The sequence below is a fragment of the Pararge aegeria genome, chromosome 27 (genome assembly GCF_905163445.1).
Source record: "Pararge aegeria chromosome 27, ilParAegt1.1, whole genome shotgun sequence".
Lineage (NCBI taxonomy): Eukaryota > Metazoa > Arthropoda > Insecta > Lepidoptera > Nymphalidae > Pararge > Pararge aegeria.
This window is the reverse complement of record NC_053206.1, coordinates 7973363-7994673: the sequence shown is the minus strand read 5'-3', so window position 1 is coordinate 7994673 and position 21311 is coordinate 7973363. Positions and strand designations below refer to the sequence as shown.

At 35.0% G+C, this 21311-nt stretch overlaps 2 protein-coding genes across 3 annotated transcripts; one reads left to right on the top strand and one right to left on the bottom strand.

Annotated features, from left to right (window-relative positions):
- Positions 1-2450: 2450 nt before the first annotated feature.
- Positions 2451-13667, bottom strand: LOC120635778 (4-hydroxybenzoate polyprenyltransferase, mitochondrial). 2 transcript variants are annotated; one of them, XM_039906933.1, is made up of 7 exons: positions 13073-13181; positions 10535-10919; positions 9727-9902; positions 8045-8192; positions 6498-6691; positions 4453-4641; positions 2451-2917 (listed from the first exon to the last, which is right to left on the bottom strand). In XM_039906933.1, exons 2-7 carry the CDS (start codon positions 10899-10901, stop codon positions 2735-2737), a joined length of 1257 nt encoding a protein of 418 aa, XP_039762867.1. In that variant the 5' UTR covers positions 10902-10919; positions 13073-13181; the 3' UTR covers positions 2451-2734. The 2 variants fall into 2 exon arrangements, with proteins under 2 accessions (XP_039762867.1, XP_039762866.1); XM_039906932.1 differs by lacking the exon at positions 13073-13181 and adding an exon at positions 13352-13667 and having other exon boundaries at positions 2452-2917.
- Positions 13668-14708: 1041 nt separating this feature from the next.
- Positions 14709-20781, top strand: LOC120635868. Its single transcript, XM_039907070.1, has 4 exons — positions 14709-15078; positions 16454-16656; positions 19097-20019; positions 20504-20781. The coding sequence occupies exons 1-4, from the start codon at positions 14872-14874 to the stop codon at positions 20512-20514; spliced, it is 1344 nt and encodes a 447-aa protein (XP_039763004.1). The 5' UTR covers positions 14709-14871; the 3' UTR covers positions 20515-20781.
- The last annotated feature ends 530 nt before the right edge of the window (positions 20782-21311 follow it).

The window sequence follows — 21311 nt, the reverse complement described above, 5'->3', positions numbered from 1 at the left end:
TTATTTCTACTCCTGCGCCAATATTTGGAGAGTAGATAAATATTTGGGAGAAGATTTGTTTCCCCGGAAACCCGTTTTGTTTTACGAAAGTAATAATAATCGACAATAGAATAGGTTAAAAAACACAGGACTCTACCGTGAGCTGTCAAAGTTATCATCCTAGATTTGACAAAGCATAATTCTCACGAAGCCTTAGGAGCTATTTTTCTCACCTGTCTTATAATCTAAACAATCTTTTCGTTACATTGTAGTGTAAATTCTATTGTACATTGTTAAGAAAATAATAAAAATACCCACTCACAAAAAGAAAATATCTTTTTATTTATTTTTTTGTTTTTTAGCACACTTGTTTTTTTAATACTTTACATTAAAAAAGTAAATATAAATATTTTTATATTATGAGGCAAACTTTACAAAGTCGGCTTTTACATGTGTTACCCAATGCAAACTTAATTATTTAATAGCATTAAAAGGTCTAACCAATCTTAGATTACCCATTGTTAATAGGCATGATGATATATAAAGATATATATATATATATATATATATATATCTTTATATATATATCTTAATATATATAAATCTCCTGTCACGATGTTTGTCCGCGATGGACTCCTAAACTACTTAACCGATTTTGAATTCAATGGGCACACCGTGAGCAGTCTGGTCCAACTTAAGAGATAGGATAGCTTAGATCTTTAATTATAGTCACAATTTTATTTTATTGCAAATTATTTGTCTATAATTAATTGACAGTCACATACTACTATAATCATTTAAGGCTTAGCGATACTGAATACTTTAAAAACAAAATCAAACGCAGACGAAGTCGCGGGCAACAGCTAGTATATATATATATAAGAAGATAATCTCACTTAGAATATTTTATAATTTTCAATAAATAAATCTTCAAATCTAGCTATTTGCCGTGACACCGAATGGCGTCACGTCTATATAAACATAATTTTGTAGCGCTTGAACTCCAAAAATCTCTGCATATGTCAAGTATTTTGTGATTTCAAATTATCACAAAATACATGACAAATAATTTTTGGCCATGGAACTGGGACATTCTAAAGCTCTAATTTTCTATGAGGTCATGAGCATTTTTTACACATAAATAATTTTTTTAATGTAATTTGCAATTTATGTCAACAAAACCTTTAATTTCTGCAAAAGTAAGATATTTTTTGGGTATAGTAGATACTTCCAAACATCATAGGGCAGTTTTTCAATATTAGTCATCATGCCTAATACAGCAAATTCCTAATTTTGTATCAATAATTCGCTCTTTTAATATAAATAATATACCATAAATAACATTTACATTATTAATGCCTTATTTACAATAAATATAAAATAATATAACTTTGGCAAAATATAAATACCAATTAACTTATTAGTTTTGTCACGTCGCGACGAGTTTTAGACAAGCCTGGTGCGTTTATATTGCGACTGACGCGTTTTATTCAAGTCCGTCGCGGTTCTGTTGCGACTGACGCGTTGTCGTTGCGTTTGACGCAGTTTAGTAACGTTTTGATACATTTAAGGTATGTTTGATAGCTTTTAGTTTGGTCGGAGAGTTTTAGGCTCCGCATAATTATAACCGTATGCAAAAGATAACTAGAATATAATACTTCTTATTATAGTACATTTTCTTGTTAAAGTTAAACCCGTCGTAATGATAACTAAGTTTTTCGTTAAAACTAATTAGTAACTAAGGGAATCACAGCCTACAAAATATAATTCTGTAAAAACTTTTTATTTATTCATAAATCTACATAATCCTTAATTCCCAGGAGTCTAAATCACAATAAAATTCCCGCCCGAAAAAACAATACCTGTCATAAAACATCTGTGGAGCCGGCTTTTAGCTTCTTGTAGCGGGTATTTTATTTCCATAAAAAAATTCTCTTTTAGATTATTTCAGTCAATTTTATTTCAGGCACCAATTAAAAAATGGCAATATTTAGTGACTATTTGGAATCGCTTAAGAAAATCGAATAAAGACGCGTGGTTTTAACCTCTTCCGCGGATGTCGTACGAGGGGACTTAGGGAATATAACAGAGAGCGGGCACCAGCGTACTCTGGGCAAACCCTCCTGTTAGGAAAGGCCAAGGAGTCCAGCTGTAGACTGTTAAAGTGTCACCCGAGTGACCGATTTGTTTACAGATTTTGTTGGACAACATTGCTTTAGTAATAATGCATGTATCGTACTCAACAGATCACTCCACAGATCTTCTAAACAGGTAAAGATAATAATTCTAATAAATATTAAATTATTACTTAACTAATAGTATGGCAACACTCGGCTACCAATAGCCCAATGAATAGGTAATATGGTGCCTTTTTTAAAAAAAGCAACATTACTCAACACATTTTTTACTGTAGAATGTAATGCAAATTCAAATTCAAAATTCATTTACTTCAAGTGAGCCGTAGTTTATAAGCACTTTTGAAACGTCAAGTATGTCTGTTTGTAGTGACTCTGTCACCGGTTCGGAAAGCAGATTCCAAATAATAAAAAATAAATAAATACCCAATTTATTTCTCAAACATTACTATGACAGTATGACAAAGCTACTACAGCCAATGAAAAGATAAACACAGAGTCGTAAAAAATACTTCGTTCGTCTTTTTCTTTTTTGCAATTACAATTTTTTTCTACAGTTAAAAATGTGTTTATTCTTAACGTTATGATTTTATTATTTGAAATAACAATTTTTCTTTTTATTAACTAAAGAAACAGCTCCTAGCAACACTTAAATCCTCTTTACCTCTATGCTTTTGTCTATTGTCCATGTATTGGTGGTATCCACCGCCCAGAATACCTAGCAATATAATAAGGCCTACCATAGAGTTTGATTTGAACTTTTTCGCACAGTCTTCTGGGTTATCGGGGTTCAGTGTGTATATCTGCGGAAGACATATAAAAATTAAAAATTCGAAATGTTTTTTTTTTGTAATAGGCACAGTTCCACTACAAGTGCCTTCATTATTTTTTTAATTAATTCAGTCTGTCTGTAGTGACTCCACCATCGGTACGGAAGGATAACTCTACAGAGAAGAATCCGACCCGAAACTCAGCTTATCTATACTAATATTATAAAGTTAAAGATTATTAAATTCGTTTGTTTGTACATTATGGAATCTGAAACTAGTCTGAAATAATGGTATTTCTAAAGTAAGTCAGAAGTAAAAAAAAAAAAAAGCGTCATCATCATCATATCAATCCGACCCAGAACACGGGTCTTCTCTCACTATGAGAAGGGTTTTTTTTTTTTTAAATTTTTTTTATTTACGACAATACAAACATCGCCATCTAGCCCCAACTTAAGCATAGCTTGTGTTATGGGTACTAAGATGACTGATGAGTATATTTTATAAATAACATACATAAATACTTAGAAGATACATATAAACACCCAGACACTGAAAAACATTCATTCTCATCACACAAACATTTTCCAGTAGTGGGAATCGAACCCACGGCCTTGGACTCAGAAAGCAGGGTCGCTGCAAACTGCGCCAATCGGCCGTCAAAGTTTAGGGCGTAGTCCACCATGCTGGTCCAATGCGGATTGGTGGGCACAACACACCTTTGACAACATTATGCAGAACGCTTTTGAGTACTTACCGGGCGCAACGGTGAGCGCTGTGAATTGAAGTAGCAGGTCCCGGTTCGATTGCCGGCAGAGGCAATTTGGGTATTGACTAACTTAACTGAATTTTCTCTGGTCTGCTCTGGTGCGAGGCTTTGGCCGTGGCTGGTTACCACCCTTAAGCGATTTAGGGGTATGACTACGATACCATGACAGGCTTGTACACTTTGGGATGCAAAGCTTGCAATTTCGTCGAAAATACTTTCATTTGATCTTCTTATTTAAGCTCATTAACTCCCAAATTTATTCTTCCGTCTTGCTCTCGCTCATTACTATAAATACTCGCGTTAATCCCAGATTAAAATATTTTAAACCATTTTCCCTAAGTGTCTTGTAATTCTTCCTTTTACAATCCCATCGTTCGCATGTGCCGCCTTTATAATGATTTAGTATCAAGTAATCATAATTTTGACATTTTTAACAAAAGGATAAATATTTTTAAAAATCAAATTATTAAGCATTATTCCACATAATCTTTAGGGAAATAATATATATATTATTATTTAAGTGTTTATTTTTTGTTTCAACTTTAATTTTATCTTTACTTTCTGTTTAATTTAATTCCAAGTTGTGTACACATACTATGGGTTGTAGCTTAGAACAAAACTTGTTATTACTTATATTTAGATCTACTTTTAGTTATTACCTGTTTTGTGTACCTAATAACAATAAACAATAAACGATACTCACAGGTTAGCCCGCTACCATATCAGACTGCATCTTCACTCACCACCAGGTGAGATTGCAGTCAAGGGCTAACTTGTAGTGGAATTTAAAAAAAAAAAGTACCTGCAAGCCCGCGTGTGTCGCGTATGCAGCCAAAGCCGCGTAATACGGCGAAGTGAGCCCGGCCGAGTGGCCCGCCAGGGTCAGACCCGACAAGCTGATCGCGAGGGCGGCGGCCAACGCAGGTTTCGTGTGCTCACCGAAAGTGAGGGCCGTGGATTTGATTCCCAGCCGTGCATCATCACGCTTATCCTACGCGTGATAATTAAATAAAAAAAAATATATATATACTATGACAATACACACAAAAAAAAAAAAAAAAAAGTTAGCGTAGCTTGTGTTATGGGTGCTAAGATAGCTGATGAATGTTTTTATGAATTTTATACATACTCGTAAATACTTATAATATACAGATAAACACCCAGACACTGAAAAACATTAATGCTGATCACACAAACATTTTCCAGTTGTGGGAATCGAACCCACGGCCTTGGACTCAGAAAGCAGGGTCGCTGCAAACTGCGCCAATCGGCCGTCGAAATTCATTTTTATTAGTATTTTTTAGGAAATATAAAAATGTATTTAAAAATTTTTCGGAAGCGACAGGATTCGAACCTGCGTCCCTCTGGCGATCGCGGCCTGAGTGGGGATGTGAAAAAATAATCGATTAAATCTCGATTTTTTAAAAGTGAAAATCGATTTTAATAATTGGTTTCATTTTCTACGAATAATCGATTAGTAATCGATTTTTATAATCATTCAATCTTATTACTGATTTTTCATCTTAGCGCTTTCACCAATTAAGCTACGGCTCTCCTACCGTCGATGCCGAAATTAGTATATGCCTTTCACATCAGTCTTATAGCGACCGTAGCGTCATCTAGTAGGAAACACATCTTACATATTACAATGAGACACGTTTGAAACAAGAGATGACACATTGCTTTTTTATAAATTTCATAATTTTTATTAGTGTTTTCACCTACACTTGGAGAAACTACCAATTTTATAAATTTAAAATTCATATAAAAACTTTTCGGAACCGACAGGATTTGAACCTGCGACCCTCTGGCAATCGCGGCCTATCTCAGGAAAATAGACTGTGAGATGGTGATAACAAAAAAAACCTGGCTAAGTTTGTTGTGGGCTCTTCTTAGACCAGGGCGCGTTTGGAACCCTCGTAGCTTCAGTTTTAAGTTAACGAATGCAGTTAACACCATCACTAACATTAAGTGTAACATGTTAAATGTCTACATGAATAAAATATATTTGAATTTGAATTTGACCTGAGGCGTACGGGTTAAGCCACATGCGCCTGTAACTACACCGGCGACCACGCGCTTCACAACGTAACACAGCAATGCTACAATTCCGCTTAGCGGCAGAAATAAGCATGGCGGTACTTCCCCGGACGAGCTCTGTCACAAAAAGCTATACTACTGCTACAACATGATTCAAGGAGTGCCAGAATAAACTGGCAAAAATATAAAGATATGGCATTGTGGCTGGCTAAGAAGTACCAGGGTGTAATGAATGGCTAAGAGATATGTGGTTTGATCTGAAAGACTACCAGATTATAACACAGCATTGCAACAATGCCGCTTAGCGGCAGAAATAAGCATGGCGGTACTTCCCCGGACGAGCTCTGTCACAAAAAGATTTACTACTGCTACAACAGGATTCAAGGAGTGCCAGAATAAACTGGCAAAAATATAAAGATATGGCATTGTGGCTGGCTAAGAAGTACCAGGGTGTAATGAATGGCTAAGAGATATGTGGTTTGATCTGAAAGACTACCAGATTATAACACAGCATTGCAACAATGCCGCTTAGCGGCAGAAATAAGCATGGCGGTACTTCCCCGGACGAGCTCTGTCACAAAAAGCTTTACTACTGCTACAACAGGATTCAAGGAGTGCCAGAATAAACTGGCAAAAATATAAAGATATGGCATTGTGGCTGGCTAAGAAGTACCAGGGTGTAATGAATGGCTAAGAGATATGTGGTTTGATCTGAAAGACTACCAGATTATAACACAGCATTGCAACAATGCTGCTAAGCGGCAGAAATAAGCATGTTGCATACATTTTTAATTGTCTATCACTCACCTGGTGCGCGTATATGGTGTCGTAGAGCACGGTCCAGGCGAGAGCAGAGAGGTAGAGCGGCAAGCATATAGCCGGCTCGATATGGCCCTGTATAGCCGTGTAGCCGAGCAACGCGCCCCAGTTGAACGTCGCCCCCAAGAACATTTGCGGGTAGTTGGTGAATCTCTTCGCCAATGGGTAGGTTATGACTAGAACTGAAATTGAAATTAAATTGAAATGCCTTTAAAAATAACACTACACTACACTACACTTACACTATCATACTTCACGCTATTACAATGCACAATTCACGCTATCATCATTAACACTTTACGCTATCACAATTTACATTTCACGCTATTACAATTTAAATTATCACAACTCACATTTTACTTTATCACAATACACTATTCATGCTATCACAATTCACATTTCACATTTAAGTTTATCACAATACACTTTTATGCTACCACAATTCACATTTCACGCTATAACAAATCACATTTAAGTTTATCACAATACATTATTAATGCTACCACAATTCACATTTCACATTATAACAATTCACATTTCACGCTATCACAATTAACATTTCACGCTATTACAATTTACATTTCACACTATCACAATTCACATTTCACACTATCATAATTCACAATATACATTTAACTTTACCACAAAACGCTATTCATACTATCTCAATTCACATTTCACACTATCACAATTCTCATTTCAATTTACTACAATACACTATTCATGCGATCAAAACTCACAATTCAGATATCACGCTTGCATTTATCAAATTCAAATTCAAATCTTTATTTGCGTGATTGCAGGTTAACAAATTTGATCTTATACTAAAACATAACAAGTTACGTGCTACAATCTGCCATTCTATGGCATGCAAATTATAATAACACCTTAATTATAAAATTATTTTTCCAATTTATACAAAATGTCAGAATATTAAGGTATCAAAAATTATGAATTATGATAAATATCATTATTATAATTTACAAAGATCATTTATGTGAGTAATTACAGATTTTTTCCTTTCTAAAAAATTATCATAGATATAGATAAAAGACAGATACTCCTGGACCTAAGCTATCACAATTCAGACTTCATGCTATAAATGCCAACACATAAATCACGATAAATATGATAAAAATAAAATAAAAATCGTTTATTTCGTTTCTTACATTGTAAATGATACATGTTGTGAAGACCTCCTTGTAAGCGTCAAAATACCTGTGTCAGGAGGCCTTACTCTTCCATAGCAAAAACAAGATAAAATAAAATTAAAACGATTGAGTAGTGTGTCTTGGTGTGTATGGTGTGTTTTTGTTTGAGTGTGTGCGCGTGTGTGTGTTTACATGTTATTAAGTGCGTCTATATCAATTACATTTTAAATAGAAAAAAACTGAAGAAGCGCCTCAGTTTCTTCATAGGTTAGTGTCTTCAGCCAGGCTGTCAATGTTTTGTTACATTCAAAAAACGTTTTTTTGGTATATAGCAAATTCTTGATAAGAGTTTATTTATAGAGAGATTAAATATAATCCACTCACTCATACTGCTGGCTCCCAAAACAACGCTGTAGCAGTTCAACTGCAGCAGAACGCCTAAGCCAAGGCTTAACTGTAGAGCCAGGAAAGCCACGGCCCGCGTCTCGCTTATAGCGCCTGACACTAGGGGCCTGTCTTTGGTTCTTTCTACCTGTGACGAATAAAAAAAAAAAAATATATTTTCTAGTAATAATTTGTGTGCACATCTATACTTATAATAAAACTGTAACTGGAAGATTTCTGTACTGTAGTTTACTGAATGATGGCGTAGGTACTATGCGCGTGTTGGTCTTTAACCTCCAATAGGGTTGTCATAAGTAAACACTTAGAATGTTTTGAATTCGTTTGTATGGAAAAATAAATATGCTTATTTTTATTAAATATTTATACAGGGTGATTCCTTATGAAATATACGTTTGCATCGCTCGATATTATTCTGTAATTTTGTTAAACGCTGTATATAATTTTTTTTATTTCCTAAAATTCTTTGCCTTTGCCACACTCTCAGTAGTTTTTCAGACACTCTTAGTAGTACGCCGCCCGGAGGTTAGCTAGTACAAAATGATTTTGACGACCTTCCCCGGCGCAATGGTGAGCGTTGTGAATATAAGCGGGAGGTCCCGGGTTCGGTTCCCGGTCTGGTCTGGTGGGAGGCTTTGGCCGTGGCTTTTTACCACCCTACCAACACCCTACGAGCCGCTAAGCGATTTTCGATTGGCCTGGTATGACTACCATACTCCCTAACAGGTTAGCCCGCCACCATCTTAGACTGCATCATCGCTTACCACCAGGTGAGATTGCAGTCATGGGCTAACTTGTAGTGGAATAAAAAAAAAAAAACAACAAAATGCGTTCACCATTTGTAAACCGTTCTTTTGGTTCTGTAATAAAGTGAATAAATAAAATGAAACTATGGTAGGACCTGAAGACTCTACTAGACTATACTAACACAAACTGAGCAAAAGTAACAATATGTTAGATTTTTGTTTTGTTTGTATTAATTATTTAATGCGTAACAACATCGAGTTATAGTTTTTAATAGTTTTTTAAAGGACAATGTGAGATGGTGATAACAAAAAAAAAACAACCGGCTAAGTTTGTTGTGGGCTTCTTCTTAGACCAGGGCGCGTTTGGAACCCACGTAGCTTTAGTTTTAAGTTGACGAATTTATTTATCGCCATCAACTCACTCCTACGTCATATTTTACATGTAATGTACGCATCAAAAGCGCCATCTATGTGCCTATTTGAATAAAGAAATATTTGAATTTGACTTTGACTTTAAAGTGGACACGGTTTGTATAAAAGGTAGGTAAAAATAAAAATCATAAAAATATAAAAAGCTACATGTCATCTCTTGTTTCAAACTTGTCTCATTGTAATATGGACCTTTGAAAAAGTAGATCGAAACTGCAACGCTTCCTACTAGATGACGCTACGGTCGCTATAAGACTGATGTGAATGGCATATACTAATTTCGGCATCGACGGTAGGAGAGCCGTAGCTTAATTGGTGAAAGCGCTCAGGCCGCGATTGGCCGAGAGTCGCAGGTTAAAATCCTGTCGGTTCCGCAAAACTTTTATATGCATTTTAAATTTATAAAATCGGTTATGTATATATTGTGCGAAGATAAAGAGCAACAATAACAACTATTAAGATATTCAATACACCGATACTATTAACCACCTTCGCGTCTATGTCTCTGTCCCACAGGTCGTTGATGGTGCATCCAGCTCCCCTCATCAAGCCAGCCCCGGCCAGGAACAGTGCTGCCGTCTGGATGCTGGTCCCCAGCGGTACACTACCCGGAAGGGAGGCCAGGGCGATCGACCATGAACACGGCCAGTAGAGGAGGTATACACCTTGAATATATAAATAAATAAACTACTAATATTATAAATGTGAATGTAAGTTTGTTTGTTACGCTTTCACGCAAAAACTACTAAACCGATCATCACGAAACTTTGTACACATATTCCTGAAGGTATTAGAAGTAATATAGGATGCTTTTTATCCCGAAATTAAGCTCAGTTCTCTCGGGGGAGGGGACGAAAGTGTTTGAAGATTTTACATCAGGCTTAGCTATCCTAAATACATGAAGTGCTACCACATTTATGAGGCACATGTCTTTCGAAAAACAAAAACAAAAGCGGACGAAGTTGCGGGCAACAGCTAGTAAATAAATAAATATACTACGACAATACACACATCGCCATCTAGCCCAAAAGTGAGAGTAGCTTGTGTTATGTATACTAAGACTGCTGAGGAATATTTTTATGAATGTAATACATAAATACTTATAATATACAGATAAACACCCAGACACTGAAAAACATTCATGTTCATATGTTTTAAGATTAGAATTTATAACGATACATTACGGAGAGTGTACTCAAGAACTGTTTGATCTAGTTCCCCCCTCACCTTTTTACCATCGAACCGTAATCAGCCATCAAATATAAGTAAAATTTCATAAAAAAATATTTAAACTCACCAATAGGTTTGTCCCATCTTGATAATTGAATGTAAGGTACAATTTTTTCCCTCCAAATCATCTCTAAACTGGTCTCAACAACTTTCTCATCGGCCAACTTCTCTACTTTTATTTTATCTATAACTATTTTGGGCGTAGATGTCTCTATGACAACCTTCTGCCTGTGGTGATCACTTTGCGTTGAATGTGCTCTTACATATTTAATATGTAATCTACTATTGTCTAAATATCTTTGGTTTTTTAAATACATATTGCCGCAAGGGCAAGACTTTAATCTTATTGAATTATTTAAGCATCTCTTTGTGGCATATTTTAGGATGCGCTTGATGTCAATCATATTATACCGTCTTATGCTTGTATGGAGCATTTTTTATCAATTCTTGCCCTGTAATCAAAATAAAAAAATTATGGCCAATCTTTATTTTTATTTAAAATAAAAAAAATGTTAATTTGTGTTAATTGTTTCATTGATCTATTTGTTCGTATGTTCATTGTTTAACTATCTCTTTGTTTGTATATTCATTGTTCAACTATGGTATATACTTGATTCCCGTATGGAGAATATTTGTTAGTTATACGTTTTTTCTGACTAAGTATAGTATAAGCTTTTACAACATGATACCGAAAGTAATATTACATTTTCCATTAAATAAGTTTATAGAATGTATAAAAACACATTTAATGACAAGGTTGCCTGGAAGCAAGCTCCTCAAGATAGAACAAAGATCATTAAATTGTAAAACAATGTTGGAAAATAGCAACTGCTGAGTTTCTGGCCGGCTTCTTCTCGCTAGAAGCTGCCTTCACTACAAACAGACATACTTGACGTTTCAAAAGTGCTTATATTAGGCCTACTTGAAATTAATGAATCTTAAATTTTGAATTTTAACATTCTCAGCACCAGCCAGGAGTAGGAAATTGGATAAGTCCACCTTGGTAACTTGGACAGCATCTTAAACTGTTACATTAACCCCAGATCCCTAAGCAGTTTTATGCAGCATCAATACAGAATGCATTATCACAAGCCACAGACAATGCCTTCCACCACAGTAGATATAAGCCTAATAAAGGGCAACACTGCATCCCCCCCGATGTCGTCGAGCCCTGGGTCTCTTGGCGAGCTTTCGCGCTAAGTAGATTGTATAATGAATTTAGTGCTAAAAGTGAGTGTATTGATTTGTCAAATGATACATTCTATCTATCTTGTAATGAGGCCCGCTTCAGCGGATGCACTTCGACCCTCCAGGATCTTTTGTGCTCAAACGATACATTAGGAAAGTTGAAAACCAAAATTATTAAAACGTTTGGCACTTCGCTAGAAGGTGACTCGTAATCTGATGATTACGAACGTTATTATTACGTTTGTTTTTTTTACATCAAGTTGAGATAATAATTATAATTCCTCAGTATTAAACTACTGCAGTGAGGCCCGCTTCAGCGGATGCACTTCTACCCTCCAGGATCTTTTGTGCTTGCACCGTCCTTGAATCCTCCTCACCCTAAATACCTTCAAATATCTACTCTAAGAGTTTGATTGAAGCTTTTACGTGGGAGGCACAGTAATCCTCTGGTTGTGGATAGGCCACTCCCAAGAGGTCCAACCGCTTTCTAGCCAATCCGTCGCATTCACAAAGCAAATGCTCCATGGACTCAACATCCTCGTTGCTGGCACTACATGTAGGGTCATCAATTATGCCCATTTTGAGCAGCATGGACACTGTGCCAAAGTGTCCTGTTATGGCCGCTATGGCATAATCAGTTACTTAATAATCAAACTTTATTTTTATTACAAATATATTTGGAAGTGGTGCAAGATCCATACTGTACTGGTCATTCTCCATTCATTAATTCCAAGTAGTCTATAGATATAGCTCTAGGTACTAGTTAGTAGAGTAGTAGTAGAGGCATAGCTGAGTTTCTTGCCGGCTTCTTCTAGGTAGAATCTGCCTTCCGAACCAATGGTAGAATCACTACAAACAGACAGACTTGACGTTTCAAAAGTGCTTATATTAGGCCTACTTGAAATAAATGAAATTTGAATTTGAATTTGAATAGAGGGGAAGGACAATTTCGACCCGATTTTAAGGGATGAATGAAACTAAAGGTTTGGGTGGGGACTTAAAAAGAGTTGAGAGGACCATGGATGGAGAAGGTTAGGCTATAGAGACAAGAGCTTAGCTCTACAGTTAATGAAGACAAGGCGCACTCTATAAACGTAAATAAGCACTTTTGATAATTCATATCAACTGCAACTTCAACTTTACCAACGTTCCAAAGGGGGACTGTGCAGAAGAAGGCAACAAGAAACTCAGTATTTGCACTTTTCTAACATCAACAATTTTTTAGGAAGAAAAATTAGAGGGAAGGAGTAGTAGAAACAATAATAATTATTTTATGACTTAAATCCAAACTTAAACAAGTAGCTAAGGACTCCAGTAATTATCCTGCATAATATTATGCAATACTAATTACTCAAAACCTACTTTAATTAATAAGGAAAAAATAAACTTTTTTTTGTTCCCAAGGTAGGCTAATTACCTTGGATAGGATCACACGACATTCACGTCTGTGCGCAAAACAATATTCATGTTGCAAGCACATTTACTCTTGCCTTGAAGGTAAGTATAGTCTATTTTATAGAAATATGTTATAGGAAATTCAGATTGTTAACGAATAATATGTCAATAAACACGATTCACATATTCATTTTCACAGACTATTTCAATTTGATTTCAATTCTCAATGTTTATTTATAACAAGTGATTAGTGACATAATAAATAACCTAACTATGTTAAGATATAATAACTTTAACTGACCTTCAGGATCTACACATATAAACAACTCAAGCACTAACACACTTCTCGTTTTTCAAAATACGGTAACTAGAATACCTGCGATTTTTTTCATAAAACTTTGCATTCGCAAGGTTATATTTTTTAATCAAACTGTCAAATCAGAAACGGCTGTTAAAAGCATTTATGTACACAAGAACACACTAAATATTAGGAAGTTCTCGAAAATTGTCATCATACATGCATTTTTAGAACTCTGTCTTAATTGGGTGCTAAATAAAATAGAATTTTAGAGAAAAAATCAATTTCTAAAATTGAATCAACCGCGTTTTGACAGAGACCTGTGACAGCTCGCAGAGGTAACCTTTGACACTTGACTTTTTTTTATAGTTACAGCTGGGTAGATTAAATAAATGTTAAAAAAAATAACATGCAATGAGAAAACCAACACTACACCCTTAGAAAATAAAAGTTTTATAATCATAAATGTAGTTCCAACATATAAAGAGCACGGTTTCGTGATTTCGCAGTGTACGCGCGATTCATTAAATTTTCCAACCACAGAATACAAAACTAGCGAGGAGTTGACAACTACAATTATCAAACTGTCCGACTGGTTTTGTGTAAAGAATATGAATTGGCAACTTGTTGGAAAAGTTTGTGAATCGCCATCCTAATTTAATACATTTTGACGACACTTTTTCATATACACAGATGACTCTCCTTACCTCTAACCTCCATAGTTCGGCATTAGTATGGAGGGAAGAGGTAAGGAGAGTCATATGTGTATATGAAAAAGTGTCGTCAAAATTATGGAGGGTAGAGGTAAGGAGAGTCATCTGTGTATATGAAAAAGTGTCGTCAAAATTATGGAGGGTAGAGGTAAGGAGAGTCATCTGTGTATATGAAAAAGTGTCGTCAAAATGTATTCAATTAGGATGGCGCCACATTTGCATCAGGGTTACTCTTAAAAGAAGCGCCAAATATAAATATTGTTAGAGTAGGCTTGAAAAATAAACAAGGAAGTATGGAGATACAAGGAAGTAAGGTTATATTTACCACAATATTTTGTACAACGTAAGTTGTTGAAATTCTTAATAATTAACTACTTTAGTCGATAATGACATTAAATTTTTTAACTCGGCATACTTCAATTCATCTACGATTGCTACATTCATACCATACCCTGTGCATCCACCAGCGCCATTGTGGAGGATTTTTGAACTGTTATTTAGCGCAACAACTGGACACTTTTTCAACTTTTCTCCCATATAAGATGACTCTCCTTACCTCTACCCTCCATAGGCATTAGGCAATCATTGCCATTGGCAACATTGGATAGGTATCATTTTTATTTACCTACTACTCTGTGATCTGTCACCCTGTGTCGGTAATCGCTTAGGGCAATAAACATTTATATTTCTTAGTTGTTTTTGATGTGTTGGTTTTTCGTGTTTTTGTATCAATATTAAATATTTATAAAACAAAAACTATGCGATTCATACCTTTAGCTTAATTTATAATTTCTTTATCAAAGGTAAGAAATGTTTCGTTCTGCAAGGGACGTTGGTAGTGTAGGGCCAACAAAAAGCAGAACCGAGCGAATACAGGGTGAACTTGAAGAGTATGGGTGCGATTTGTGCGATGTCGGAGGCTGGGCGAGTGAGACCGACGTGGAACTCCACAAAACGAAGATGCATTTTAAGCGTTCATTCGTCAGTGCGCTTCGGAAAAGGGATGACTATTGCTGTGTGAGTTTTTTTAATTAACCGTAACTCTATAAGCTGTATGGTCACTGCTCTTTGCCGGTCCTGCCTAAAGGGAACAATTAAAAAAAGTAACTCATAACGAGCGCCAAAGATGTTATTTGAGCATAGAACCAAGCACCTTTCGCAGTCTCAACTCGATTGCCTTTCGTCCATAGATTTCTCGACCGCTATGGCATGGGTAATAACTAACTTAAACATAAGCTAAAAACCGAACTAAATCGCTGAATTTCTCTTTGGGGAAAAGTCAAAATGTGTATCACCTCCCACAGTTCTTACTACCTTTCAGCCAAGCTAAGTGTCGATTGCTAGACTTCACATGCCCCTTGAGACTGTATCCTATAATGTATAGAGAACTCTCAGACATGCAGGTTCCCTCACTATGTTTTCCTTCACCGTTCGAAGCATGTAATATTTATTTCTTTATTAGCATTTCAAGGGAAGGAAACAAACAGTACTATTACACATTAAAGTAATGCCATATTTTTATATCACATAAACCAATGAAGTTTCCATAACTGAGATATACATATAATACGATAACATTAACCACATTTGCTTAGGAATAAGTACAAACGAAAAGTATACAAAAATGAAAAAAATTTAATTAAAACAAAAAAGAAAAACGAAAACTTCAAAGCTTATAATACTTATTTAGCCATAATAAATTTCCTAAAAGTGCCAATTTGGACATGAAAAATGGCCGTCTCACAATATTTGCTGTTGAAAGCATTGCACGCACGAGATAAAAAGTTATCTGCCGAATACCTTGTCTTCCATCTAGCCCACACAAAGGGAGGTTTACGCCTTGCATTTAACTTACAACATGCAAAATCGATATTACTTAGAAGAAGTGGGGAGTCAACTAAATTATGTTGCTTAAATTATAATCAAAGTCAAAGTCAAAAATATCTTTATTCAAGTAGGCCCATAGGTGGCACTTTTGATGCGTACATAAGAATTAAACGGCAGTGAGATGATTGCGATAACCACATTCGTAAACTTAAAACTAAAGCTACGAGGGTTCCAAACGTGTCTTGGTCTAAGAAGAAGCCCACAACAAACTTAGCCTGGTGTTTTTTTTTATTGTTATCACCATCTCACAATGTCATTTTAAATTATTAGAAGAGCAACCTGGTTAGAGCAATAACTTACACCCAAGGTTTTTTTATCGATTACGTAATCCTTTATACTATAAAAGGACCTTTCTATAAGCTTACGTTTAATACAAACTTTGAACTTTTTAAGAGACATCTCCAAGATGTCAATTCTAATTGTATTTTACATTTAATCCTTCTAAAGTAAAGGCTTTCCTAAACAAACGTTAATTGTAAATATTTCCTAATCCTTTTAATTTCAGATATGCATAAAGCAGTTTCCGAGTAAAGAATCTATAATAAAACACATAAAAACCGAGCATCTCCTGAGCACAGAAACATGTTTGCGAGTTGAACGAGAGATTTTTGTTTGTGAGACATGCACTGCTATATTTTTTAATAAGCAAAACCTCATAATTCATATAAGATACGCACACCTGGATAAGACTAACATAAAGGTTGTGAAGTAGGTATATGTTTTATTATTTTAGATTTTTTGTAGTGTAGCTTTCAGAATGTAACCTAACTAGATGGCGCCACAAGTTTTCGCACATGAATGTTCAGCCAATGCGACCAACTCGCTGGTTTTAAGTCAAAGTAAAAAAATATATATATAGTTTAATAAGCTATAAGAAACACGCTTTATCTAAATAAAGCCTAACCTAGACAGACAGACAAAACCAAACTAAAGAATAGAAAATAAATTTCAATAAATATTAATTAAGAAGTTAGTTTTAAATTTTTTTAACAAATATAAACGAACTAGTTGACCCGCGCAACTTCGTCTGCACCGAATCGGTTATAAGAGGTTTTAATATCTTAAAAAAAGCTAGAAACGAATTGCAGCGCTACATACCAGGTCCAGTTTTATTTCAAAACTATGTTATTCGCGGCCGGGCGGCCCGCTGCATTTTTCTTGCTTTTTACGTTTTTATACCCGTTGCTACTTCTAAGCGATAGGCTCAGTTTGAATAATAACAAAACTATTTGGATAAGGATTATTATCATGATAGTCAACATCCTACGATTATACTCGTGTTTTGAAAGAAAAATTATAAAAAAAACAGTTACTGTGACTTTACCATAACAGTTAGACATATAGCCTCGCGGATTCTTTTGTGCATAATCACGATTACTTTAAAGTCAAAGTCAAATATATCTTTATTCAAATAGGCACATAGATGGCACTTTTGATGCGTTATTATATACAAAATGTGTACATAGCAGTGAGTAGTGATGGCGATAACTACAATCGTAAACTTAAAACTAAAGCTACGAGGGTTCCAATCGCGCCCTGGTCTAAGAAGAAGCCCACAACAAACTTAGCCGGGTGTTCTTTTTGTTATCACCATCTCACATTGTCATTAGAAAATATTTAAGAAGCAACCTGGTTTGAGCAATTGTTTACACCCAAGCTTTTTTATCGTTTACGTAATCCTTTATACTATAATAGGACTTTTCTATAAGCTTTCGCTTAATACAAACTTTGAACTTCTTTAGTGACATCCCCAAGATATCAACCGGTAATTTATTGTAAAATTGTATACAATTTCCTTTAAATGAATTGCTTATTTTGTGTAGTCTAGTGTACTGCACTGCAAGTTTATTTTTGCTTCTAACGTTCAAATTATTGCAGTCACATTTTCTTTTAAATTTTGATATATTTTTGTGAACATACATTAAATTTTCAAATATGTATTGGCTATAGAGTGTCATTATTTTAACATCTTTAAATTTATCTTTCAATGACTCTCTCGGACCCATTTTATAGATCGCACGAACAACATGTAGTACATTGTTTTTATGTATCATCAATCAATTTCGCGGCGTACGCCAGTAAAACTCTAAGTCGGTAAGACATCTTTAGAAAATATCGTTATATTTCAGCCAATTTACAGAAAACCATAGTAAAATATACACTAAAACCATCCATCCATACTTACATCCATCCATCCATACATCCATTTTCACAAACTTTCGCATTTATAATATCAGCAGGATGGTATGCCGTATGGATGATGCATTCGATAGCTGTCCCATATGCCTTGCGACTTGCTGTTATTTGTGAAGAGTTATGTCCTTTATCTCCGAAAATATTTATCAGATCTCCATTAAAATTAGACGGTACATGCTTGGTAGTATACAGTTTCAAATATAAAAAAGAATTATTAGAATCGGTTCAAATTTAGCTATGAAGTAAAATTGATAAAAAATTTCGTCTAATTACCCGGGAGAAGCTTATTGTTTATCGACAGACCGACAGACGGACAGACGGACAGACAGACAGACAGACAGACAGACAGACAGACAGACAGACAGACCGACAGACAGACAGACAGACAAACAGACAGACAGACAGACAGACAGACAGACAGACAGACAGAAAGTCACAACAAAACAAAAAACAAACTAAAATAATTGTTAACAAACAATTTTACCTATAAGTAACAATTATTTATTGGATGCTCCGGTTTCGTAGCGAAAAGTGCGTAGAGGGTACATTGCCGAAGATCTGTTCAGTGTGCAGTATATGGATTGGACTTTAAAAAATTTTAAATTAACACCAATTACAGATTCTTCTGCTTTTCGCGGAGTATAGAAAATTAGGCTTAATTTCTATGATACCGATAGTTTTAATATAGATAATAATAATAATTATTTTTTATGGTAAAAACCCAAAGAGAAATAAAAACTTAAACATTCGTAGTTAAAGATTAAGAACAAAGGAATCAATATTCTGTTATAAATTATACTGAAGGTGCATCACATAACTTTTACAATTAATACGTTAGCCCGCTACCAATTTAGAGTGCATCATCACTTACACGCAAGATTGCAGTCAAACGCTTACTTGTGTCGACAAAAAATAATTTATTCTAAGTCGACTGATTCAGTTTTTTTTCCAGATGCGTGCTATGCCACAGGAAAATCCAGGCAAGAAATATATCTGCACATTTTTACATGCACAATATACAGAGTGTTTCAACTTGCCGAATATGTCTGAACAAGTGCGTGAACACTAAGGCGTTAAACAAACATTTAAAAACACATCCGTATCACTTGAAATGTGACATGTGTCTTTTTGAGACGAACAGACTCGAGGCATTCCAAAACCATGTCCTTCTCAGCCACAAGAAAGCTGCTAAAACTAAGGCAATGGAAACTGACACTGATAACGCATTAACCACTGATAAAGATTTAACGACAGTTGATAAGAATTTAATGACAGCTGATGAAAAATTCACAGCAGCCAGTGATTTAATGTACATTGAAGTAGCTGGTAATGAAAATGATGTTTTAAACAATGATATGGATTTAATAACTGTGATTGAGATCAGCGATAACGATCCACTGACAGACACTCTAATGACAGACTGTGAAAATGAAAGCGCCCAGAAACCAATCAAAACAGAATTATTAATCAATACAGATTTAATATCAGGCATAGAAGAAGAACCGATACAAAATACTGTTATCGTTGAAGAAGTATTAACAGATACTGATTCGTTGACAGATGAATTAGCAAAAGCTGATAAAGTTGTGAATAACGATGCGGATGATTTTAAAAAGTACTTCATACCGAAGACGCCTGCTTATTTGAGACTGCAAAGAGTTGCTGGGATTAGAGGGATAAGATTATCCAACAACGTCCACGTGTGCATATTGTGTAGGGAGATATGTGTTTGTGCCGAGGAAATGGTTTTGCACGTGGAAGAACACAAGTTGAGGAGCGAGAAGAAGATAAGCACATATCAGTGCTCGTGCGGAGAAGATTTCACCAACAAAGTTCTCTTGAAGCATCATGCGTTCAAAAATAAACATGCTATAGGTAATTTATATAATTTTTATTTGTGTTTTTTACCAACACTTGGAGGAAATATCAATTTTATAAATTTAAAATGCATATAAAATTTTTCGGGTCCGACAGGATTTGAACCTGTGACTCTCTGGCAATCGCGGCCTGAGCGCTTTTTCTAATTAAGCTACGGCTCTCCTACCGTCGATGCCGAAATTCGTATATGCCTTTCACATCAGTCTTATAGCGACTGTAGCGTCATCTAGTAGGAAACGTTGCAGTTTCGATCTACTTTTTCAAAGGTCCATATTACAATGAGACACGTTTGAAACACATTGCTTTTTTATAATTTGTATAATTTTTATTAGTGTTTTAACCTACACTTGGAGGAATTATCAATTTTATAAATTTAAAATGAATATAAAAAATTTTACGCTACAGTCGCTATAAGACTGATGTGAAAGGCATATACTCGTCTTATCTATTCAATATTAACGATATATTTTTTATATTTCAGATGCAAAGTGATGATAATTTCAAAATTAGAATGACGACGCGACGATACTCGTGGTGCGGAGTTTTTCGAAATTCGATATCGAATGTCCTCATCAATTCAACAATGTATAAAGATTTGGTCGCTCGCAATCGAGGAGTCGATTTCGTATATCGAACTATACCGTCAAAGTAAAACGTACCTTATCCACTGCTGCTGCAATGTGGATACTAAATGTGATTACTTCACTTTTAGAGTATAATATAATAAGTTTGTTAGCGCCCTACCGACAAAGACGAGTCGCTTAGCGATTTTGCGTTCCGGTACGACGAGTTTTCAGTCAAGGGTTAACTTGTAGTGGATTTTTTTTTTTTTACCTTTGCAATGTAGGTAATTTCAATTTATTGAGCACTTTACATAATTTTACATTTATTATACAATTTTTAAAATAAATTTAATTATATATTATGTAACGTATGACATATATCAACTCACTCCTATGTCATATTTTACATGTAATGTACGCATCAAAAGTGCCATCTATGTGCCTATTTGAATAAAGATATATTTGACTTTGACTTGACTTTGACTTTGACTTTGACTGTATGCACACCCAATTTGGGCGCGGCCATTTTTTTTTTTTTAATTAAATAATTTTATGAATTTGAAAACATAAGACATCGTATCGTATGGAAACCGATTTTAATCAAAATCTTAAATCTAAAAAATCATTTACTGAATAAAAGCATTGCTCTATAAGGTATTTAATTATAGAATTATTAAATTAATTTTCATTTTCAGTGTTCCCAACAAAATCTGGCAGATAGGTATG